This window comes from Metarhizium album (genome assembly GCF_000804445.1).
Source record: "Metarhizium album ARSEF 1941 chromosome Unknown scaffold_2, whole genome shotgun sequence".
In the NCBI taxonomy this organism is placed as follows: Eukaryota; Fungi; Ascomycota; class Sordariomycetes; order Hypocreales; family Clavicipitaceae; genus Metarhizium; species Metarhizium album.
In genome coordinates, this window is record NW_024467576.1 from 708,910 (window position 1) to 733,801 (window position 24,892).

The 24,892-nt window shown below is 53.5% G+C and overlaps 4 protein-coding genes across 4 annotated transcripts; 1 reads left to right on the plus strand and 3 right to left on the minus strand.

Moving 5' to 3' along the window:
• Positions 1-78: 78 nt before the first annotated feature.
• On the minus strand, positions 79-2,986 carry MAM_01336 (uncharacterized protein; the record flags this gene model as incomplete). Its single annotated transcript, XM_040820135.1, has 3 exons — positions 79-1,351; positions 1,416-1,603; positions 1,664-2,986. 3 exons carry the CDS (start codon positions 2,984-2,986, stop codon positions 79-81), a joined length of 2,784 nt encoding a protein of 927 aa, XP_040681623.1.
• Positions 2,987-8,459: 5,473 nt separating this feature from the next.
• Positions 8,460-10,595, minus strand: MAM_01337 (Calcium/calmodulin-dependent/calcium-dependent protein kinase; the record flags this gene model as incomplete). The annotated part of the gene is made up of 2 exons (XM_040820136.1): positions 8,460-9,019; positions 9,080-10,595. The coding sequence occupies 2 exons, from the start codon at positions 10,593-10,595 to the stop codon at positions 8,460-8,462; spliced, it is 2,076 nt and encodes a 691-aa protein (XP_040681624.1).
• Positions 10,596-15,734: 5,139 nt separating this feature from the next.
• On the plus strand, positions 15,735-17,448 carry MAM_01338 (DNA primase large subunit; the record flags this gene model as incomplete). Its single annotated transcript, XM_040820137.1, has 4 exons — positions 15,735-15,924; positions 15,984-16,528; positions 16,590-17,197; positions 17,286-17,448. 4 exons carry the CDS (start codon positions 15,735-15,737, stop codon positions 17,446-17,448), a joined length of 1,506 nt encoding a protein of 501 aa, XP_040681625.1.
• A 5,250-nt stretch (positions 17,449-22,698) lies between these two features.
• Positions 22,699-22,986, minus strand: MAM_01339 (uncharacterized protein; the record flags this gene model as incomplete). The annotated part of the gene is made up of 1 exon (XM_040820138.1): positions 22,699-22,986. One exon carries the CDS (start codon positions 22,984-22,986, stop codon positions 22,699-22,701), a length of 288 nt encoding a protein of 95 aa, XP_040681626.1.
• Positions 22,987-24,892: the final 1,906 nt, after the last annotated feature.

The window sequence follows — 24,892 nt, forward strand, 5'->3', positions numbered from 1 at the left end:
TAAATAACAAGTAGTTTCAAACAGTCGCTCGAAATTCCATCCTAGTCATCAAAACGCTCGATGCGGTGATCAGATCAATTAGATGAACGAGTACTTCGCCGAGTTCATGTGGCCCAGAGCGGAAGACCATGCCTCCTGAGCGTCAGGAACATGGACAGCGTGATGGAAGTCTTCTTCAAAATATAGCTGAAGCCTAACACCGACATGTTCTTCCAAAATGGCAACGCCGGAGTCATATCGTCGTCGGCATCTCTTAGTCCACGGGTCAACCTTGATAGGGCTGTGGTAACAGAAGACGTTGGGTTTGGCATCCCGAAGCCCATATACCACACCCATTCTTTTAAGATGATTCCACATATCGTGTGCAGCGTGTCTGGTCATGTCGGACTGGGAGTTGACCACATACAGTAGTTGCAAAATGGAGTACCGCAAGGTTAACGCGTCGAGGCTGTCCGTGCCATGCCGTTGTTCCACTTGCCGCTGTTGAAGCCGAAGCTCGGAAGCCAGCTTACTGAGGCGATCGGCATTTACATGGTTATGGAATAGAGCGAGATCTATCCACGTCCTGGCGACGTACGGGTGACGACGGCTGTATATCGCTTCTAATTCCTCCGCAATCGTCGGTATGCTCCCCCATAAAAGTTCCGACACTGTTGCTGACCCGTGTTTCTGCTGAACGTCATATAAACAAGAGAATATCTGACGAAGGGGATGTGATCGCTCAAAGTTAGTTGAGGAATACGCAGCCAAATATTTGCAAAGAGCAGTCATCATGCCAGGATCACGATGCACCATGCCGAGCAACAGCTCGTTGATACCTAACGGTGAGAGTTTCTTCAGATCAACTTCAAGTTGTTTGAATGCTTTCATCAAAAATTCGCCGCCCTGGTCGGCATCCCGTGCTTCGAAAAAAAAGTTGGCTTCCAACAAAAAGTCGCTAGATCCCGCACCCCAAACCATGGTGATTGGCCAACCGATGCGAGCATCGGTCTCAACTTCGAATTGGCGACAGTGCAAAAATGCCTTCCGCATACTGCCAACAACGAGTTCCTGCGCACGAAGTAGGTCGGGAGATCGAAGATACCCAGGGGCTGGAGGTGGCGTCGGTGTTCGGCACCGTACATGAGCTGGTAGGTCGGCAGACAACTCGAAATCAACCAAGTCGTACTCAGTCACGCCCTTTCTCTTCAGATACGTCCCCAGATTCACAACTCGGCCATTGCGAACGAATTCAGAAACTTTACCCTCTGCATCGCGCTGAAATTTCATCGACAGGAGTTTCTTCACTTCTTCTTCTGTGTTGTTCTTCACAAACCCCCATTGGGAGAACCTGGTTTTATACATTTTGGGCCTAAATGATGTTAGCGGAAGAACTGCAATATCCCATTACTTAAGTCATTGGAGTCACAACATACGTTGCTTGAAAATTATATTTCTCTGCCATAATGGCCATCACCTCCTTCAGCGGTTTTCTCTCCTCCAGGTACAATGACCGGATTGTCCCTTGAAATTGCTCCCAGGCCTCGGCAGGAACCTGTTCCCTCGACGGTCGAGCTCCTGCTTGGCTTCGCAGAGAAATTGATCCGGGCTTTGGATCCTGGGGCTTGCATTAGGATTAGTGCTACCTCCTGATGGCTGTTCAATCTGTAAGCCCATCACTTACCAATAAAGTTGTCGATGTACTAAGCGAAGCTGGCGTTGGAGATACTAAGTGCATCTCATGCGGTTTAGACGTCTCTGGTTCTCGCTTGATCTCTCCTGCAAAGGAAGTTGACACTGCAAGGGGCAGGCGTGGCCGTGGTGGTTTTGCTGGTGCCTTTCCCTTGGCCTTTTCAGTTGGCATTAATTCCAAGATAAACTGATTGCCTACGCTAATATTAGGTTTAGGGGTTGTCGGCACGGGAGGCTTTGGAAAGCCGGCGCTGTTGGTCAAGTTTCTGTTGCCAAAACCGTGCTGACTGGTCGTGCCAGTCACTGTCCTAGGAAAGTTTCGCGGGCTCATGAAACTATTTGCAGCTGAAAGAGACGCCGTGAAGTTGTTCGATGGAGATTGATTGATTCCGGTGGTGGTGCCAGGAGGGCGCCAAATCTCAAAGCCTGGAGTACCGCCAACCGAGGCTGCGTTCGAGTTAGGGAGAGAATCCGTAATTGGCGACGAAAGCATTGGGGGCGATGCCAGGTGCGAATTCAGTAAGGGAGACTGCGCTATCGGACTATGTATGCGGTTATCTGAGATGAAATTATCCAGGTTTCCGAAATGTGCTGACGATGAACCTAGGCCAGGACTTGTTACTTTGTTATCCTGGAGACTGTTATACGACATGGCAGCCGGGCTGGCAGTTATGGGGCTTGTCACTCGTCGTAGTGAGCTAAATTCTCCCCAGCTTGCGCCGGGGCTATTGACTGGACTCGTAATTGCATTTGGGTTGAAGACTGAGGTGTTGGTGTCGCTGCCGACTCCATTTCCGCAATAAGACAAAGGATCGAAGCTGAGGCTTTGCTGGAAGCTGGTCATGCTGACTGACGGACTTTGCACCGACTGGTGGTGAGCCTGGTGATGACCTTGATCGTTGTTCGCAGTGGTGTTGATGGGCCGCGGTGGGAGAGAAGGCGCCGGTACGAACGACTTGTTATCGAATGGACTAAATCCCTTATTTTCGAAATGGGCGACTAAACGGCCAACCCCTCCGCCGACCGGAGGCGGACTCAAAGCCTCGAGATCAATCGCTGTCTCACCTTGATGATCTTGGGGTTCGTGGGGGCGATGGTCATAAGTTGCGTGCGCATCGCAAGGCGTAGCGGCCCATTCCATCCCTTCAACATCGCTGAATGACTGGCGAGTATCATGGTTTTGTTCTGGCGCAAGGCCCAACGATGAGGGTCCTCCCTGGCCGAAATGGAAAGTCGACCATCCCTGGTTGTTGAAACCATAAGAGTCTGCATTGAATCCAGAAGCCGTCGACTTGTCGGGAGGGAGATTAAACATGGCGACGAGCAGTCAAGCAGACCGAGCTTCAGTGCCCCGTCTATTGGCTGAAGGTCAGTCAGTGACGGGGACTCGACCGAGTCGAGAACCACGTCTTGATGCTCAGTCGCCAACACAAGGATTCATCACTCGTCTCGAGTAGCGAAGGGCTGGGTGCGGTGATGTTATCACGAAGACGGAAACACTGGCGGCCACTGGCGCCTCATAATCGGCAGATTGGGGGTAAGAACTTGCAGTTGGCCAGCCAAGCTGGTGCGGCAATCAGAAAGACACAAGAGGAGGGTCAAGGGAAAGAAACGCTTGGACAGTCGGTACACTTCCCCCGAATAGGTTGGTTGATGGGGGCAATGCGTCTCCGGGCCGAATAGTGTCTCTGTATTGTGCACTGTTGGCATGAACGGTCAGGGTCGCTGTTTTGTGAAGGTACAAAACTTGACAAAAGCAACGCGCGTGAAAGAAACCAAGAGCAAAAGTTCCGTCACCAAATTTTTTCTGGAAGGGAAAGCACAATGAAAGGCTCGAGAGACGTTGTCTGGGGAGTGACTTTGCCAGGGTGGGCTCCGCTGCTTGATAAGACAGGCCACCGAGACGAACTGAGAGCCACATTCACCAGGAACTCTAGATGCGCAAGCGACAAAGAGATGGCAAGAAACCAGAACGAAGTGGGGAGGAGCGCGTCGTGAGCTGGGGTGAGGAAGCAGGTGAACGGAAAGAGGGGGATGTACGGAGTAACCTCAGCTCCGACGACTGACGACAGAAGACTGACGACGACTGACGACTGGCGACTGACGAAGCAAAGAATCAAGGCCGCGGAGCAGGCATAGGGCTCCCGACATTGGAGCTGGATGGCCATGACGAGAGGGGCGGGTGGCCATGCGTGGGAATGCGACTATCGGCCAGAAAAAGAAGGTGATATTATGATATGACCCCGGGGCCACTGCAGACGAGCAATCGCCAATCACGAAGCCGTGATACAAGCCCCTGCCACACTTCTCGACTGAGCTGGAAGACGAGGAGTCAGGACCAAATTGCCAGAAGCCAACCGCCGGCCTCTCTGTGGGCCTGGCAAGGGACAGACGAGCAGAGAGCAGAGAGGTCGACTTGTCCACGGACTGAGAAACCGTCTGCGATGGGCGCCATCTCCCCCAGCCGGTTCCAGAAGGATTCCACTGTCAGCATCTGCCCATGATTCGTCCACCAGGACTTGGCGTCACAAAAAAGCAAGACTTGGGCCGGCGTGGCCGGCGCCACCGCGCGTGACGAGCAGATAGATGTTGCTCCGCTGACGTTCGGTTCTGGGACAGGCACTGGCTTCGCCTCTGAACTTGTGCAAACGAAATGGACATTGGCCACCGCGCAGCGCTCGGGGACACATTACATACAGCCCGAGAGAGCCTTTCCGCAAACCAGCTTTGCCCTTGCTCCATGACATTCCTGTCCCGATCAGCTGTCAGATCTAGCTGCTAGTATGGGCAGCGGCGCCACAGTTCATCAAGCATGGCCGGGCGTCTGCGGAGGCCGGCACACCCAGTGACCTAGAGACCCTCGAGACCAACCAAGCGCACAACATGGGGGGGGCAGCCCGTTGTGGCGGCGGCAGTACGCGGTGCTCGGTGCGGGAGTACGGAGTACGGAGTAGCCCAAAGGCAATTACCTCGACACGTGGTAATATACTTGAAATGGTACTAGCGCATTTGGAGGCGCCAATGGAGCTCCGATTTGCGCTGGTAGGGGGCTTGGCTTCACGGGCGGCACTTCGGACTTGCAAGGGCGACTATTGTATTTGCACCCTTGATTCAAGCCGGACGGACCTGGGGCCATTCGAAGCATCTAGCCATTATACTCCGTACTCCGTACGTACACCGCACCTGGCCAGCTCACGCGGCCCAAGCTTGGTGGGGCCGGCGCGACTCGGTGTCTCGTCGCAGTCTCGGCGAGCCAGACGACGAAGACGGCGACGGCGACGGACAGCCAGCGCAGGGGAGTCGACATGAACGTTGCGAACCGTTGCCAATGTTGCCCTCATCAGAGTCCTGACCCCCGATTGCTGAGCCGGGACCGAGCAGACAGATTCACTCTGTAGTCTTGGTGGCAGCCGAGCTACGAGCCAAGCCGAGGCGCTGCGGGGCTGACTGACTGCATCAGCCCCATTAGCTGTCTGCTTTGTCAGGGTCTGGGGTCTCTGGGGATGGCCCGGCGGCGGCGAGGGGTCTGGCAAGCCAGGGTTTCCTATGTTGATTACCCCAGCGTGTTCCACCAACAGAGCCGACGACAGGATAGATGGGATGGGATGGGCGGACACCAGGAGGCATTTGCCACGCGGGATATGTATGACTTCTGGGGACAGAACGCGAACTTCAACTACTAGTCGAAACCCTTCGACAGAGATAGCAAGGGGTGGATATGGGGTCTTCTCTGGCCAGACTCGCAGATTCCGCGATATCACACGTGGTACGGAGTAGCGGAAACTGCTCGCGAGGGATGACGGCTCTCAAATTCCATCGCTCGGCCGGTCCCTCAACCCCTATTCGGTCCGCCTTTCCAACAAAGCTCAAGTAATCAAATCAACCGACTCCTTGTCGGCTACATGTCTCTATTGCGGGGACTAATAAGTTAGTTAGAAGGACGCAGTCTTTGCCCAGGCCCTCGGACCGGGACAGGGTATCAATCAAAGACCCGGCGAGACTTTGTTCAGCAGCCTTCTTTTTTTAGGCCAGTGGCTCGCGGAGCGACGCCGAGCTGACAACAGGCAAGGCCTGGGCATTGCCTCCCTCATTCGGCTTTATTCTGGGCCGCTTCGCTGACTGCGGCATCAGCGACGAGCTTCGCCAAGCACAACTAGGGAGGACCAAGGTCGATTCAAACTTGTCTCCAGTACTGCGCTCTGCAGGCCTCCGCGGAGGAAGTTTGTCATTGATACCGCCAGAACCTCCCGACTATTTCGCATCAGTTTCAAAGTCCGGCTGTCATATGTGCAGGACAGGAATCATCTGGTTTGGAAGCATAGGAATCATACGCAACCCCAGCTCTGGCCCCTCGATCTGACGTGCGTCTGGGGCTGTGGATACGTCGACATCGCCAGTCGCCACCGCATCGCGCCGCCAGGAGATCATCAGTTCATGTAGCCAGGGTAAAGGCTTGTAACTAGTCCAACATTGACCTACCCTTCTGGGACAAAGCAGCAGCCACCGTACGGACGCGGTGTCCAGTACGGAGTACGGTGGCATGTGAATTGCATAATCCAACGAGTCTCGGTAGACGGTACTATTTCGACTTTGCTCCTGTCCTGCAAAGATGCTGATCAATCCCACGAGGAAGTGCGTTGCTGCCGTCCAGAAAGATCGACATGAAACCGATCAGGTCCGAGACAGAATTCTTGCATTTGCCAGAGTGCCATCGTGCTCGGATCACATAGCCATACGGCACCCTCCATTTAAGCTTAATCCGTAGTCGACATCCGACGAGGTTCGCCATTTCTTGGGCCGCCCTTCTCCTCTGTTATTCAACGGGGCAGCACCTGGGCTCAAGGATGGATGTGACTCATTCATTCTTTCCGACATGGGCTCTGGTCAAACCAAGTATCCGGGCTCTTCCGCCTGTGCCTTGTTCATTGTTTCAGACAGATATCCATCTGTGCGCGGTCGGAGACAGGATGAGAAGAATGCGGCCCCTGTTGCCGTCGTCATCCTTTCTCATTTCACCCTCATCGTCTCACAGGTCAGACATCTGATCTATAGGGGGCCGAAGTCATAATGATCAATGGTTGTCGTTTGTGATACACTAATGCATCTTTCTGCAATAATATGACAGCTCTATAGCAATATTTCCAAGGTATCTTTCCATCTGCGAAGGCCGACATCGAGTGGTGGCTTCATCCGCCGAGGGGTGCCAGCCTAGACGCTGTGTACAACACGTTGTTCTTGAACACATTCGATCAGCATGGCATAAAGGCCTAAGCGCCAATAAACTACGGGATCGGTGCGCTCGGAATGTGTCAGTATCCAACGCCGCACGGTTCCTTGTTTCCAACTAGTCCCAGACTAATACGTACTGACCAGATGGGCCTGCTACAATGTCAAGGGAGACGTACATGCTTGAACAGTGCAGTCCGTCGCATGGTCGGCTTTCATCTAAAGGGCCTTGAACCAGACCTCTGGGCGGTTCGCACAAGTGTACGGAGTATGTACGTTCCGTGTAATGCTTGCTTTCGAGGTCGGACGCCGCATGATGTCAGCCAGCGTCATTCTCAGACTGCCAGTTCCGCGAGCCAGGTAAAACCGCCGATTATTCACGTTGAGGTGCCCCGACCAATCTTGTTGTCTGGAGACTTCGAGTCTTGTTCTAGCTGCCAAGGACACGATGGCGACTGCAGCCTCGGAGCCTCACGGACACTTCTCCACACGCACGTATAGAAACAAACATCATATGGGCTGTTTTGAACTACTCTACACGCCACGTCTTCTTGCTTCTGAACGGAGTGGTGCGTCCGTCCCTTCAGGAATCCTGGTTTCCACACTCAACAGCAAATGCTCCGGACTGTCCAACGGGTATGCAGTGAGGGGAGATGACTCTGCTGCGGACTTCGGGTTGCAATATGCAGCCAAGTTCAGCCTCATTTCACGAAGATGCAGGTTTTATCCACTGGGGCAGCCGCCACGAGAAAAGCGACTGGACCCGAGCTATGCTAATCGTCACACATTTAAATTTATATTCTCTTGACTCTAGCCCTGTAGGCGAGACATCTTCAAGTCCCAATACTATTACAACGGAATCGATCCCAAAAAAAAAAAAAAAAAAAAAAAAAAAGGTTCTCCTCACGCCCGAGCCTGTCGTTATCTCCGATTTTCCGTAGTATCCCTACCCCAGACTCATCCACCGTAATATTGTCAACTTGTGATTTGCCAAATGTGTTGGCGTGTGAAAATGTCATCTTCGAGGTCCCATGATTGTATCAAGTTCCAAGTGGTAAATGCATCAGCGCCTTGCCCATAAAACAAAACTAAAACACAAAACGAATGATGAAAAAACAGTCAAGGTGTAGTGTATAAGGTATGCTGAGTGTCAAGACAAAAAGTCTTCGTGCTGGCTCTCTCTCGTTCCTCTCCTAGGTGAGTAAAGAAGGCTTGGACAATGTCCAGAATTGAAAATTGAAAGCAAAGTTTGGCGTCGCGATTTTCGCGATTGCAGCAAGGGGAGTCTTGTGCTAGTCCAGATGCTATTGACGGGACTAAATAGCACAAGAAACCATCTCGTGTATAACGAAAGAAAATTATTAAAAAGCATAGAAAGCGGCGCAGGGCGTCTTGTTTGTGAGTGTGTGATCAGGAAATATCGCAATACAAGTCGTCTTTGCCCAAGACAATTAAATGGTAATGCCATCCACCCGGCGATGCGGGGAGGAGGCCAGGCAAAAGACGGGCCAGCATCAAGACTGCCCGTGAAGCGAGGTAGAGGCCATTTTGTCTCGTGTCGACTAGACTTCCTGTCCCTCATCTTCGTCCCTGAATTTGATGCCGCCCTGGACTCGAATGGCGTCTTTCACCCACAGTTGGCTTGCCACATGATCCATAGTCCACCGACTACGAGCACGCTTCAGCAACCCTTGGGTGATTTCCATGGCGCCGATGAGGCCCCTCTCTTCGAACATGGCTATATTGGCCTCATGCTCACCGTCGTCCCCTGCGTATTCAACCCAGCGCCATTCTACTCTGGCGATGCGATGGCTTGTCCTACTACGCATCCGATGGGCATCGCTCATGCCAGGATGTGGATCAAAGGGGAGGCGAGATTCCAAGAGGGCATAAAGGAGAACTCCAAGGGACCACGCATCAGTGGCACGGCCATCGTAAGGCTGGCCCATGATCACTTCAGGTGCGGCATAGTCGTCTGAGCCGCACCGAGTTTCTAGTTTCTCATCATCTGCAATCCGACGAGATAAGCCCAGATCCGCAAGGGTAATTACAGACGTGGGGAACTTGGACCAGTCGACAGAAGGGTCCGCCAACTCCATGGGAGTCAAGTTGACCAAGACATCTACGAGGACGACTAAATTAGCTCAGACACGCCAAAGGGCCGACCTGTAGGATGTCTTACTTTCCAGTTTGATGTCTCTATGGACAATCTTTTTCTCATGAAGGTACGTGACGGCGCCTACCAACTCGGAAAACACTCTGCGCAAAAGAGCCGGGGTAAACAGCCTTCTGTGAATGGTTGCCATGTCAAACAGATCTCCGCCGGGGCAGTAGCTCAGAACGAGAATGGCCCTGGTTGGCTCGATGCTCCATGCTTTGAGGTTGACCAGAGACGGATGGTGTATGCATTGCATTATTTCCAGCTCTCTTTTCAGACTCATCTCAATACGCTCTTCACTTGCGCCACCTCGAGGGCCATGCTCGCAGACTTTGATAGCCACAAGCTTCTTCCGCTGCCCTTTGTCTGTCACAAGAGAAGAGGCTTCGATGGGCTGATCCTGTGAATAATCCGTCGACAGGATCTGACTGCTTGCGAGCATAACTCGGCTAAAGGTCCCTTGACCGAGAAACCCTATTGATCTCCAACGACGACGCTTTTGGTCATGCCTGTTCCAGGCTTCGAACCATTCGTGATACCTATCCTTGGATCTCCCACCATCGACAGGCTCTTTCGATGACTCGCTTGGCGGCGGAGTTGGTGGCTGACCAGCTAGAGAAGTGATCCCACGCGATTCGGCAAAGTTGATTTCCCTTCTCATGTGTGACTCGTGACTATCGGGTGTAATGTTGCGACTGATATGAGGTCCGGACACGGCGACCTGACGTCGGTGTGATGGTGAGGGTTCCGGGATATATTCACTGACGCTGCGGTTCCTCGTATGGTGTACACGTTGTGTTTGTCCATCTTCACTCGGTGGCATCGCAGCCAGGGACTTGTCTGGCTCAATCAAGCTGCCGTACTGCTTTCGCCTGGGTGGAGCGGCCCGAGAAGCCTCGGTCCGGACAGTCTGGCTGCTTGTGATATCATCAACACTGCCTTTGGAAACAACTTCATAATTAGAAAATATACTTGGAAGTTGAGGCGGCGGGGAGCTGGCGTCGAGCTTCTTCCAGGGTCCGGGCGAATCACTGGAGAGTAATGGGCTGGGCAGAGGCGTTAGGTCTCCCATTGCGGCGATGACAGGGCTGGAAATGCTTCCGCCGGACCCTGCCAAAGAGCTAGAATAAGTGGCAAACGCAGCCTTTATGCTGGGTGTTCGTGAGATGGGGCAGAGGTTGCTTGGAGAAGCTTTCTGGTCGAAAGCTTGGGGTGGCGAGAGGCCCATATTGGCAATGTGGGATTCGCAATGTCCAGCAGAGACTTGTATTGGAATCGGGGCAGATGCGCCGGTGGATATACGAAGAGGCGAGCTTGTTTCTTGTTTGCCGTCGTCCACGTGCTGTTGGAATGCTAAATGTGAGGTAGGTGGTGATGGGGCAATGGTTTTAGAATGGAACTCGACCAGACGTCCCGTGGCAGTGGCAGACGGGTCAGTCGATAATCCAGTGTCTTGAGTTCCGGAGCCATTGTAGATGCGGCCGCTGGATTCATTGCATGGTAAAGATTCAATGACTTGAGACGCCCCGGAGCCACTCATGGCTATTGGTCCAAATTGTTATGTCAATCGTCTTGGCGTCGGGCCTGTACCAGCGTGACGGGATGGGTGTGTCAACGATGCATGTTTGATGAAGTCCACAAGACGAGGGGCAAGCAATACCTCGAAAATGGCTTTGCTCCAAAGCCGATGAGACTTCTAAAAGCAAACGACGATGCGTGGCAGCAGGGGCCTGGTGGTTCAATGTGCAAGCGGTGGCCGGTGGAGGAATTCGACGAGGCGAGATGGCAGGGGTGCACGTCGCAGGGCGGCGCAGGCTCGGCAGGAACAAGTATATGGATCTTCTATAACAACAACATGGGAGCGGTTATGCGCCGTGCTGGTGTCGGCGACTGGTGTTGGTGAGGATACGTAGGGCGCGGGAGGCGACCCGTCAAGCGTTGCCTGGCGAGACTGGAGGGAGGAGATGCGGGTGAGAAAGGATTTGAGGCTGTCGATGGGGTGGCTGTAGGCAGGAAGGCACGGGGCGGCTGGTGGTGGTCCAAGGTTGCTTGTTTGGCAAGCAGGAACACCCAGGGGCCACCAGACTCGAGCTGTCAGAGTGGGGCGTCGAAGCTAGAGTCTGTACGTACAGTATTCAGGCGGCAGGAGCGAGCCAGAGGATACACGTGTGGGGTCAACCAGTCTCAATGGGTGGAGTGCTTGCTAGGCGAGAGGCACCAGACTCACGCAACTCTATCGAGTACGGAGTACACGTACCGAGTAAAACTCCCAAGTACCTAGGTACTTAGGTCCCTGCCGCACTTAAGTTTAAACATCAAGGTGCATATCGCATCTCCATGTCGTTACATGTGGATAAAGGGGATGTGCAAGTGCTGCTACTACTCGAACTGCTCGTGCTCAATGCTCGGACTCCCCCATTTGACCCGTCGAGCCCCACCGAGCCCCGTACCTAGCACGTATGTATCAATCTCACCCCCGAATCCCGACCATCTCCCAAGATTCCAGTCGAGAACCGGCAAGATGGCACAATAGACAACAACAATGACGGGGTCCACAAAAAAACAACCACTTCGACATCGTCGCACTCAGGCCGTCGACCACCCGGCTCCTCTTGTGCATCACCAGTTTCCCGGAGACCAATGCAGGTGCGAGGACGCCTGCCTGCATTATTACACGTCACGATGAGTGCTACACATCTGCAGCAGGGCCCAGTTCACGTCCAAAGCCAGGCCAGGCCAAGTCCTGTTCTACCGAGCACCGCATGCCGCACGAGTGAATACTCGTCACAAAGCTTCACAAAACAAAAACATGACGCGTCGATACCCGTGTGTGTCCCCAGACTACCTACCTAACCGCAGAGGTAGTAGTTGGGACTGGACGAGCGGCGTTACTCTTCTCTGACCCTACCCTACGCCAATCGTCAACCTTGTCCGAAAGTTGCGTCGGTAGGAGAAGCTAGTACGGAGTATAAACGCTCTGAAATGAATATGCGGGCCTCCTGCCGCCAAGATCGGGGTGGCAAGTGGTCAGGGAATGAGTTCCCAGGCACCCAAAACTCCCGTTCAACACACTGGTATTCGCCTATGCTGCTTATTACTGGTTGGCAGAGCCGGCTGCAAACATTCCAATACATCTTGACAAGATGATGGGTTCTCTGGCCAAAGCGCAATATAACGGCATCGGCGCACGTGTTGAACAGTGCAATACTATGCCCCTTGCAGCGGCGGCATTTGAACACACGTTTTGCGTCGTGCAACCCGAAACGTGATGATCGCAGGCTCCAGCACAGGCTCCAGCAGTGGCTTGCTTGGATGGCAGCTGTCAAATGTGACGAAGCTCCGCCAATTGCTTGTATCTCTCCCACCAGCCCAGGGGATCCCGGACACACGCCCATCCTCAAGACTTTGACTGGACGGGCAACCGTTTCAGAGCTTGGACGCCAAGTTCAGCGTTGGGTGATCCGACAGGGGTGACAAATGCCATCACTACAGATCTACAATCATCTCGCGTGCTTTAGCATTGTTAGGTTCAGCTTGCAGATAAGCAAACATACTGTGTTATACGGGTGGTTTCAGAGACGAGTCACAAGATGCGGATAGCAGACGTCGCCACCAAGAGTTACCGGGACACGCAGGATCCTGCCGCTCCGATGCGAAAAAATCGCATCCAACGGCTGCCAATACATACTACTGCGAAGTCATATCTGCGCCAGGTAGGCTGCGATACTGAACTTGTTCAGTTTACACCAAGATGGGCACGAGCCTGTGTGCCTGGACATAGTCCAGCCTGTGCTGGAGTAAGATACCGAAAGTGTTTCGCATATGTGACCAGAACACACACATACCTGCCTACATAGATACCTGTGTACCCGCGCTATGCTTTCATATACTGCATGCATCACATAGGAAACCAATAACTACTCTATACCTACATTCCAGCACTATGCGGACATATCACTATGGACATATGCTTGTGTGTATGCAGGGCCGCGCATAGGTCTGTGTGAGAACCAGAAGGGCAGTACCCAGCAGGTATTTCAGCAAATTGGAGCCGGCCGGTGAAGACGGCAAGGCTACCAAGAATTCAAGACAAGACTACTACTACTAACTACATATCCTGGCACTTGTGTATGGACGCCAGTGGCTAGGACCTGCGGGTCTTGAAGATGTCCAAACGCACATGCGACCGCCACCAGTAAACCGTCGCTCGAGCCCGCTGCCAAAGAGAGGGGTTGAGAAGAGACAAGCATTGCGAGCTCTGGACTAGGTTTGCAGCAGACATTATAGACTCGCCCGATTTGGTATATAATATCGTTACATGCTTGATGGTCGCGGTGGTGTCACCTACTCCCCCCGTCACTTCAGTAGCATTGTAAACTTTGCGTCGTGATGGTAATTTCACGGTCCACTCCGCTGCCCTCGATCTTTTCTTCAACTTCAATCACCTCCGAAGAGGGCTGGGCTTGGGGTATGTATAGAAAGGTGGCGGCCCTGCCTCACGCCGCGCCTGACACAGACAGTCGTGACGATCGCCTCTGCCATTACGTTCCAACCCTCTTCTACGAGCCACGTCGGTGCAATCCCCGCCAAGGGGGGTTTGGCTTTAGAGGGCTGAGGATAGGAATGGCAAAATAGCAAGCTGGTTCAACAGTATGGCCATTCTCTACGGGTGGTGTGCCGCTTCCATATCTCTACAAAGCTCGAACGGCGGGCATTAACTCAGAGAGCGAATGGCTTGGCCGTGGAAAAGAAGAATCCACGGGGTCGGCATATCATCATCGCTATGATGAGACTGAAACGGTTTTCTGAGTACTTTCTTCTCGCCTTGTTAATGTTGCAGCTTTGCCTTGGGCTTTACATTCGCCGCGACGGGTATTTTTCAGTGCACACCTGTGAGTTGGTTCTGAACGGAGCACGTTGAAGGCAACGCGCCTGGCCACTGCATCTATATCAAGTTGTTTGCGTGGATGCACGCCTCTCTCGACGTTGCGCTCGATGCGTGGCTGATTGAGCTTCCGCTGAGCCAGCCTAAGCGGCCAGAGCTTCACTGGGAGAAGAACAGAATGGCGGAAGGAGACAGGTCGAGAAAAGGGAGGAGAGATTTTGGGGCGAGTTGATGATGATCTGCATCCCCCACTAAGAAAATGCCCGGAAAAACAAGGGCCAAAAAGGCAGTATGATAATTTTGGCTTTTGTGCGAGCCTGGCTGGCCACTTGTCCGATATATCCATAACGAGTATCGGAGCAGCTCTCGTTTAGTCGTGCATCGAAAGTCGAAAGGTTGTGACAATCCAGCCGTCTCGTATAGCTGTCTGGTCTTCCGATGATTGGTACATGTGCGAGAGCTCGTGCATAACTGAACTTGATCCGTATCATCCATCTCGGCTCGCACAGAAGCCCACGCACCACTCCTCCCCTAAGTCAGAAGCTAGGAGATGGTAGCAGTAATTGTATCTTGCATGTCCTCGGTCGCCTTGTCCAAACCATGCTCGGCAATCCGACAAGTGGGACATTGGACTCTGACCCCAGCCGAGAACCACCGTACCGCGGACTGCCAAACTTCACCCTGATCCTTATCCCAATCATGTGGATTGAACCGGACCAGCTTTCGCGACCAGTATGATTTCCTGGTCGGGCGGTAGCTGGCGCAGTCCACGCAGAGATTCCATGCTCGTGCGCGCCGGGATTGAACATGTCTTGGCCGGACGCGTGGGAGGATAGAGCCCAGTTGTCTGCAGTGGCAGAGTTTCGGCGACGGGGAATTCAGATTCGAGGACGCAAGTGGTGTCATGGCGAGAGCCCAGGGTTGACGGTGGCTTCGCGGACGAGGCACTTGGAGGTGGCAGAGGTGGGCGATTGACAGGAGAGCCTTGCAGGTCAGGGCGAGGATGATGGCGTCCGGGGCACAGGCGTGTGTGAAGATATGTATGAGGATTTCGGGGGGCAGTTTGAGGAGGCCACACGATGTCATGTTGGTTGTTGAGGGGAGGAGCTGATGAATGCAAGTGAGCTGAAGCACAATGACAGAAATACAACAGGAACGTTCGAGAGGATGAATACTCGCCTCGTCAGTAATGCGGAGATCGATGCTGGCGGTGCAAGGTTGGTCGTCTTGGGCAGTGCGACTGCGGAGCTGGCGGGACATGATCTCTCATGCTGCTGTTGCTTTCTGCTTTTTGCTTTTGTTGTTGCTTCTGCTGCTTCTGCTTCTGCTGCTCTTTTCTTCCTTCTTTTTGCGGTTGATATCGGCTGAGCTGCGAGTTCTGCAGAATTCAGAGCCTAGTGGTGATGTTTAAAGTGTTGACAGTGAGTGCTGCTAAGGATGGAGGCCAACGTCCTGGGTTTCAGATAGATTTTCATCATGCTGTTTCTCCTTGTTCAGCCTGGCTCATAACAGCTCTTGTACGTTTCATTGTCTGGCCGAAGGACGTCTTGCATTCTGTTTGAATCGGAGAAATATGTGCAGTAGGTAAGTTAGTAGTTAGCTTGGACGACCGTTGACGCGCCCCACGTCCAGATCACCACGCACATGATTGGCTCGCGGCCTTAATTGGACGCCCCATACGACGCGCCGGAACGCGTCTCCCACTGACACCTCTTCTCCTCCATGGCACAGTCCTGAATTCTGGTGACAAGGCAAATCAAGTTATCCGTCGTTGCAGCCTTTGAAACCGTCAATATGCTGCGCCAGGACTATAATCGCATTGACCCGAAGCGTCGAGCTACTGTGGACCACAGAAAGAAGCCGTTCGCGCTTCCTCAGTACAAGGACGCCGAGTATCCTCACAGGCTGAACTTCTACACCGACGCGCCGACGGCTGATATCACCCTCGAGCAGTTTGAGCAATGGGCTATTGACCGCCTACGAGGTCTGAATCTTACATTTTCTGACCTGCAAACAAACATGAACTGCTGACACGGGGAATAGTCCTTGCTGAATTGGAGGCCTGCTCCTTCAGAAACCGTACGCCAACCGAAACAGCCGCACACATGAAGTCCATTCTCGAAAAGTATCTGCCTCTCGACACGCACAGCTCCTCCAATGCGCGAATCTTTAGTCAAAGGCAAAAGGACCACTATAGTCATTTCATTCTCAGGTTGGCATTCTCCTCGACCGAGGACTTGCGACGCCGATTCACACGCGTGGAAACGATGCTCTTCCGCTTGCGATTCAACAGCGATGACTTGTCGGAGCGGTCGGCGTTTGTGTCAAGTCTCGACCTGGATTGGTGGGAGCCCGTAACGGAGGACGAGAAGAGGGAGTACGCGGCGGATTTGGCCGCCATGGCGACGGGTCCCAAGAAATCCGGCGCAGAAGACGACATTTGGTTCAAGGTGGACTGGGAGAGAGTGCCGGACTTGATTGAGGGGCGGAGAGTGTTTCTGAAGCAAGGCAAGGCGTTTGTGCCGTCGAGGGAGCAGTCCAGCATGGTTGTGGCAGAGTTCTCATCACGCCTGGAGAAGCAGCTCGAGGTATGTGTGATGGGTGCACAGGCCCCTTGGCATATTTTGAAGAGCGCTAACACGTCTATAGTTGACTGCTCGAGCTTTGCCACGTCTCGATGAAGACGACCGTTTGACGCCCATCCTGAACCACCTCTCCAAGAACTTTGTCACGCCCGACTCTGCATACGCATCCAACTCGTCCGCCCCGGCCGGCGCCCAAATCACCGCCTCCAATATTGACAATCTCTCCCAGCATTTCCCGGCGTGCATGTCACACCTGCACCGCTCCCTCCGGCGAGACGCGCACCTCAAGCATTACGGACGTCTGCAGTACACGCTGTTTCTCAAAGGCATCGGCTTGAATCTCGAGGAGTGCCTCATGTTCTGGCGCAGCTCGTTCCACAAAATCACCGACGACCAGTTCAACAAGGAGTACAGGTATAACGTCCGCCACGCATACGGCGAGGTGGGCGGCGATTCGAACCGCCGGGGCGGCGGTTACAGCCCCTACAGTTGCCAGAAGATCCTGACAGAACATCCTCCTGGTCCCGGAGAGGCGCACGGCTGTCCGTATCGACACTTTAACCTGGACAATCTGACGGCGCTGGTGCAGGCAATGGGTGTTTCGGACAGGTCCGTGTTGCAGGGCATCAAGGAGGACAAGGATAATCAAAAGTATCACATGGCTTGTAATAGGTATGCCTGGCTCCCCGAGGCGGGTAATCAAATGACATGGCTGCTAACGATTTCTTTTCCTTTGCTTTCCCTTGTTTTCCATTTACAGGGTATTTGAGCACCTCCACAAGGCCGAGATCAAAAAGGCCAAAGACGAGGGCGTCATGACGTCGAATCAGCTGGAGACTATTGTGCACCCGAACGAGTATTTCAAGAGAAGTTATTTGTTGAAGAATATGGGCAAAGAGGGAGACGCGAAGATGGAGGACTAGGTTGCTTGTGGGGGGTTTAACATTTTTCCAGTTGCGAGAGTCGGAATGAGCTACGGCATGGTTGGGAGTTTTGGAGCTTGGATTTGGTCATGTTGCAAGACGGTGATTTGGCTCAAGGCTCTTTGCGTGCGCCTTATTGTGGTTGTCGACGGTGCTGCGTGCTGTGCTGCGTGGAAAACATGGATGCACCGCGTGCAACAACATCTTCAGAGTATGCCGAGCGTGTGCTGTCCCAGAATGCGCTTGTCAAGACGGACAGCTCGATGTTTCGTAATATGGCGTGTTGATTCTTGTGCAGCCACGGCGAGCCGTTTGGCATACACGAGCAGTCCTCACTGGCCTGGTGTGTAGAACATAGTTGTTTGCTGTCGGCGCGAGAGGCTTCGAGCTGCGTCGTGAGACGGTGTTGTCCTGGCCCAATCACGGACAGGCACAGCAAAGCACCGCGACACTACTCCGTACACTCGTACGGCGCAATGAAATATCGTCCGACATGTACAGGTACAGGTTGAACAAGTGGCGTGTTGCCTCGCACTGTCAACCGCGTACATGTGGTGTTCTTGCAGATGCAACACACATGAAGACACACGCACGCACGTCGGCCACACGCGAGAAGCTGCATTGCTGAGAGAGTGTAGATGACCCGACCATTGCTCGCCTACCTCAGCTGACCTGACGAGAATGCAGATGACCCGACCATTGCTCGCCTTCCTGACCTGACCTGACCATTGTAGTTGACCTGACCTGACCTTTCCTAATTAGGCAGTATATATCCCGGAGTTAACCCGAACACCTAACCTTAACCCTAACCCTAACCAGTGCTTTTAAAATTAAGGCCCCACTAAATTCTCCACTAGCAATGGTCAGGTCACCTCAGGTAGGCGAGCAATGGTCGGGTCATCTACACTCTCCCGACGGCGTCTCTCTTCCGTCGTCGTCATTGACAAGCTCGACTAGTAGTAGGAGGTACGTACGAAGAAAAGAACAGGAAAGAATCCGTGCTCATTGTGCGCGCGCCCAACAGGATCACTCCCCGTCATCTGGGCATGCATTCGGCGCCTGTAGAGGTGAAAATGAAATGAAATTGACGCCGGACGCGCAGAATCGCCGGGACCCCGAGCCGTGCCAAGGATTCCACAGATACGCCCAGGGAAGGGAACACGCGACGATACCCATGTATCTACTCCGTAAGCTGTCTGCCAATGCAAAAGGCGCCATAGTCATCTTGTCGCCCGGGTGCTGGTGCTCCAGACCGCCTTTGTCGAGCTCGAGCTTGGTCCTGGGGCGTGCCGCTCGTCATAGGCTATTAATCCATAACAGGGAGTAAGGGAAGGACGAAGAGGACCAGGAACAATAGCTTCAAGACCCCGGCAGAAGGTGTCTTGCCGTCTGTGGCGTGTGGCTTTTCTTTTTTTCCTTTTTTCCCTCCTCCTCTTTTCTTTTCCCTTCTTTTCCCTTTGTTTATTCTTTGTTGTGTTTAAAAAAAGAAAGCGTAGTGGGCGTGGGCACAAGGTTGCCGCGACATCTCGGGCAATTGGGAAAAGCTGCCAAGATCCGAGAGTGTCGGCGTCCAAGACTTGGCTCGAGGGCTTGAATGAAGATGTTGGGTTATACGCGGAAGTACTGTACATACGGAGTACACGGTCCCAGTAGAGACTCAAGCGGATATTTGCAATTCGGCTTACACCTCTGGTCCTGTTTATGAGAAGCACCAGATATCCAACCCGACATTTCACCTCACCATACCACCTACATCATGCTGTCTTCTGTTTCTCACTCTGGAGGCCGCCGCCGGTGCGACTGATACGGGGCGCCGTCCGCACGTATCGTAAAAGTAGCCATGCGCGCACACGCAATGGGACAAACAAACACACATGTCCTGGTAGTTACCAATATAGACAGCGCATGTCCGCGCGCCGGGGGGGGGGAGGCAGTTTCACACCCATCTACGGAGTAGGGGTCATGATAAAAATCCTACCCTTACTTTTTTCCCGCCTTTTTTTCACAACAGAAAAGAACTTATTTATCACAGAGCCGAATGCCCGGTCAACACTGCATCGGCCGGTGGCCAACGCGCGCAGCGTCTGGTCGTAGCGTCCTTACCTGCGTACGAAGTACAGGTGGTGCAATCACAGCGCAGAACCGAACCAAATGGGGAAGGTGCGGCCGACAATACACTACGCACACGCCGGATCTTGTAGTTCACAGTACGGAGCGGGCAGGGCTGGCTGCAATACAACAGAGATGGCTTGGAAATTATTTCTGTTTCACTTTTATTTTAACACTTTTTCCCGCCTTGCGCTTTGGGCCGCAAGTGAGGCAGCTCCCTGACGCTCAGACGACATCAGACACAGGACGGGCACGCGATGAGGCAGGGCCTTGTTGTGTCTGCAACCATCGCCGGTCGCTGCCTGCGCATGTCTCGATGCTTCCGACTTTTGCCCTGTTGAGCCTCGGTTGCTGATGGTGCACACCGCCCAATCAGCCAGCCCGGAGATGACGGGGTCGTTGGACCGACAGCCCTCGCAGGTTCATCGTGATCCATCAGGGTCGGGTCGGCATTTGGAGCTCCGAGGCAGCACGGACGGACGAACGGGGTCCGCGAGGAGCAAGCAGCATTGAAGATTTGACATTTTCGGGCCCCTGCGTCCGGTTCTCCGTACGCGAGACCGGATTCACATCGCCAAGACTTTTCACCGTGGATGCTGACCCTGTTATGGATTTCAAGGCTGTCAAGCGCGGGCAGCAAATTCGCGCCTTTTCCTTTTTATTTTCATTATTTTCATCATTTTCATCCTTCTTTCATCTTTTTCACTCGCGTACAAGGGGTCTTTGAGCAGGTGTTATCTAAGTATCTATCGGGCACACATCCCTTCCCGCTCTGAAGTGGGCACGCCGCAGTATTGGGAAACGCAAACCCGGCTGCGATCCTTAGGTGATCAACCTGACAACAATAGCCAGATGGTGACAACAACGACAGAAAATCACACACGACAGCCCCGTCACTGTAAAACCAACGCCCTCATCGCTGGGCAGCAATCCCTCTCTAAAAAGCTGGCTGGCCAGGCCCCCGTTATCGAGGCCCAGCGACAGCCGAGACCGACCTGCTCAACAGGCACAGTCAAACGCGACCCTGCGCCGTTGCCCCTCGAAAAAAACACACACGTAAAAGTCCACGTGTCCATGTTCACATCAGCATTGATGCCGTCGTCCTTGCTTGTCGCGGACATTGGTGCATGATGCATGATGAGACCCGTCTTGCGCAGCAACCCGTCGTGTCGTGCCCTCGAATGCGCGAGGGCGTCTGACTCATCCGCTCAGCACGACAGGACAGGACCCCCACTGCACTGCACCGACTTAACTTACTACCTGTACACCTGCCTGCCTGGCTCGGCTGAGAGCCCCTGCTCCCAACATCGAGCACGGAGTGCGCACCCACACCCTATTGGCTGCGTACCCTGCAAACTCAGGCGGTTAATCAAACAGAGGCTATGCTCGACAAGAGAGGGTCTCGCTCGCTCTCTGTGTCCGTGTGTCCGTGCCTGTGTGTCAGTCTGGTGCCATGAGACCGGTGCCTCATAGAATACATGTCCGACAGTACCGGTCGGCAACTTTGGAGCAAATGGCCGTTTGCCTGATGAATCCTCCGAACTTCTGCGCCGCAACGTTTTGTCGGCGAGACCTTTGGCCGGCGACTGCCTTGCCCTGCCCCCACATTTTCCCATGTTGCTGGCAAAACATGTCGTTCGTTTCAGGGTCAAAAAGGAGAGGAAGGGGGGGGGGTCCCACCTTTTCCGCCAAGCAATCTTCGGTCAGGAACACATTCTTCGAGGGGTTGTTGGTTGGGTTGGGCTGGGTCGAGAGGGAATTGCAGGAACCAGAGCGCCGGGTCAATCACTGGTGAGGGAGAACGAGGCCGAGCCGCTGGGGACTCGCAGGCAGGCGGCCAGGCGGAGCGTTAGAATACAGTTCGAGTACAGAGGACGGATGCAGTGACCCCTGTAGTACGTGGTGACTTGTCTTAATGACAGATTTCCTCAGAAAACCAAGTACTTTACTGCCCCTACACGTGTTCTGTAACTCGTATCGGCTTTAAAGCCCCTTGCCAAGTCACTCACGGCTGAAATTTTAGCGTCTGACTTGTACAAATGAGACGTGCACAGAAGACAGACCTTATCGTCAAGAGTTGACAGCTTTTGATGGGCAATGTCGCCTATGTGGTATCGTATTTTTGAGTCTATCTGCCTTGATCCATAAACGTTCATACCAGTTATGCCGCACAGCAGCGCTCCTTGTCCACAGGGTCGGAGTTCCAGCGCCCGCGTCCGTTTCAATCTGTGGCAAAAGAAAAAAAATAAAAAGAAGTCCAGAGCCCATGCGCGCCAATCAAGGCTGGCTGGCTAATTTTGATGCCGTGATAACCTCTTTCGAGTACGTAGGCACTGAGATTGAAATCCAAATACTCGCCAATCCATCACTGTCGATGACCTGTGACGGTGCATTTGGTCCCGCAATCAAGAAAAGAAGAGGAAAGAAATGAAAATGAAAAAAAAAACGACCGCCCATTTGCGATGTCATCGGATGAAAGTGCAGTGGTTTCAATGACACTACCTGAGAGCCGGCGAGCGAACCGTGCCGTACATAGGCGGTCCTGTCGGCGTCGTTGATATGTTCGGGACAGTCAAGGTGTGGAGAATGGCCCAGTTCACACGGTTTAAACTTGTCGAGACTGTGCAAACCTTGTGAACGATACTCGGAGGGGCATGTCTTCTGGTCCGAGAGTTGACGATTTATGCGGCGCCGAGCTGATGACTGAGAACCTCCTCTCAGTTGACACGTTCCGGGAATACATCACGACTGTCCGCGCGGACGATTCCCTCAGAGGGGGAGGGGTTCCGCTACTCGTCCGCATCTCACAACTACCTCGTATTTGAGATCAAGAGGCCGAATGAGGTTGGACGTGGCGTCGTATGCTAGCGAGCTGCCAGATGGGAATAGTAGCACATGTTGAGGGGGTATCCTTTCTGTATCTTCGCTGGTAAAACAAAAAACGGGCCTTGTGCGATGTGTAGAACGAACAACATATGCTTTTGCGCCGCCCATGTGCGCGCAAAAGATAGTGTTGCCTGACAACACACGAAGAGGGGACGATTGTCGTGATTCGCTCATTGTGGAAACATGTCGCACTCGCTCGATTTATCAAAAGGGGGCAGTTTTATGCCATCCCTAGGCGTCGTCCTTGCGCATGGTTTACTTGTAGCCGACCGCCTTTGCGCAACGTTCGCAGTAGTAGAGGTTGTGAGCGATGCGCACCATACCGGTTGAGCTCACATCGTCAGTCGAAGTAGCTTCGACCGAGCGAGCACAACGCATGCAGCGCAAGACCTCGACGGAGGCGACTGGTGGTCGAGGGGCTGAAGAGTCCATGCTGTTTCTGTAGCTGGTGGGAGGGTAAGATTCAGTAGATAGTCCTGATTCTGATGAGGCGGAAGACGACGAGCCAAAGCGCTTGGATGAGTTTGTGCTGGCGGAGGACATGGCGGTATATATAGTCGACAGGTTGTGGTGCGTGCTGTACATATGCTTTCCAGATGCAGGACAAGGTGTGAAGATGGTGTACGAGTCGGCCGGATGTCAGACATACAACCCTGTTTCAGCAACCCCTGATCGATTCTGGCTCGACGCTGGCAGGGGGAAAAGGAAAAAAAAAGGTGACGTGTTCTCTTGTTTTTGGTGTTGGGGAGAGACGTAAAGCTGAAATTCAAGCGGCGTCTCGTTGATATTGCGGCCAAGACGAAGGAGTCATAAGGGTCCGCGTGTCGTGCGTGGGTGAAGTCAGGCCAAGGGTGATTGTTGAAGCAGGACAATCAATGACCAGGGCTAGGAGACTTGTTCGGGGGGATGAAAGGACGTCGGGCAGCTTCAAGGCAGAAAAAAAAGGAATTCTAGCCTTGGGTGTGCGGCGTTGGGAAGAGAAAAGGCGATTGCGAGGGACAGTCTTGTTGAAGTAAAGTGCGTCCGGGGACAGAAGTTAAAATAGGGTCCGGGATGGCCAGCAAATCCACGGCCGTTTCTTAAGATTGCTGCATGGCTTGATCGTCGATGCTGGCCGGGCCTTCCACGAGCTTCTCACCTTGACCGGGATGTGAGGACACTGCAAAACCAGGATCGGCTGTGGCCGTGTAATGTACGGGTACCGCAGCGTAGCGTGGCTTGCGGGTTTGCAGGGCGAAGTTGCAGTTTGACGGGGTGGATGCATGTAGTGGGGGGTGGGGGTAGTGGGTCCACCAAAGCAGAGGGGCGCGCGGCGCCGGGGAGTCAAGGCAGGGAAGAAAGTTCGCTGGCCCATGCATCTACGGAGAACGTATGCCGCATTTATGCAGATATGCGGGCACGGCACTCTGTGACACGGGGGCACCAGGCAGCAAGAGAGCCAAGCAGACATAATGGAGAAACTTGTTGCACCCCAAAACGAGGCCTTCAACTCTGGCACTGGTCAACTCACCCACACCTTGCCCAGCCCGCCAAGCTTGTCGCAATTTCTTGTGCCGAGTCCTCCGTACGCTTCCGTAATTTTCTTCATGCTCAATGGACTACAACCCTCTAAGCCTAGAATCGCCTTGCCAGGCGGTCCACTAGAGCCATGTTCGCGGCCACTTGGAGGGATGGCTTCGAGACTGAAGACTCCAGACAGCTGTGTTCTGCCATGGCCTGGCCGATGAAAGCGAGCCGTGATGAAGACCAAATACTCAGGTACGAGAATGCGCCTCATTGCGGAGCACTAGGCAGCCAGACAAGGATGCAGAATACGGAGCACAAAGCTCTTTGCCCCTTCTTACGGCGTCCTCCGTTGGGCCTACGAAACGAGACAGCATTGATCTGGTCTTGGATTCACTAGTCCACCTGTCTCGAGAAGAGCCAAGACGGGTTTTGGTTGGCACATGGCGGCGGCGAACGACAGGCAGACACAGCTGTCCCGGCATGGCCATTGAGTCGTGAGCGTAAATATTGAGGACTGAGTAGCATTCGCAATCATCAGATATGTCTGTCCGCGTCAGACGTCTGTCGCCCTTCCTTCGGCTTATTCTGCACACGCACTGCTCCGGCTGCTCCGTTTTGAGTATACACAGCCCTCTCATGGAACGGCCCCCCATTCGCATGGACCAGCCAGTCTGCTACTAGTTACTCTGTTGAGGACCGGCATCCTTCGTCCAGGCGTTTTGTGAGTGGTTTTTGGTGACGCGCAAAGACAAAACCCGGTGCGACCAATTCCAAGTCACGAAGAGCATAAAGCAACGAAGCGCTCCGTGGTAACCTATCCGAACAGGAGATTACCGAATCGGAGACCTCGGGGAGAAGGGGGTGGATATAGGAACGGCTTGTGTCCGTCCAATGTCGCTGGAGCTGGGTCCAGGCTTATTAGCCTCAATGCCCTACCCTCCGC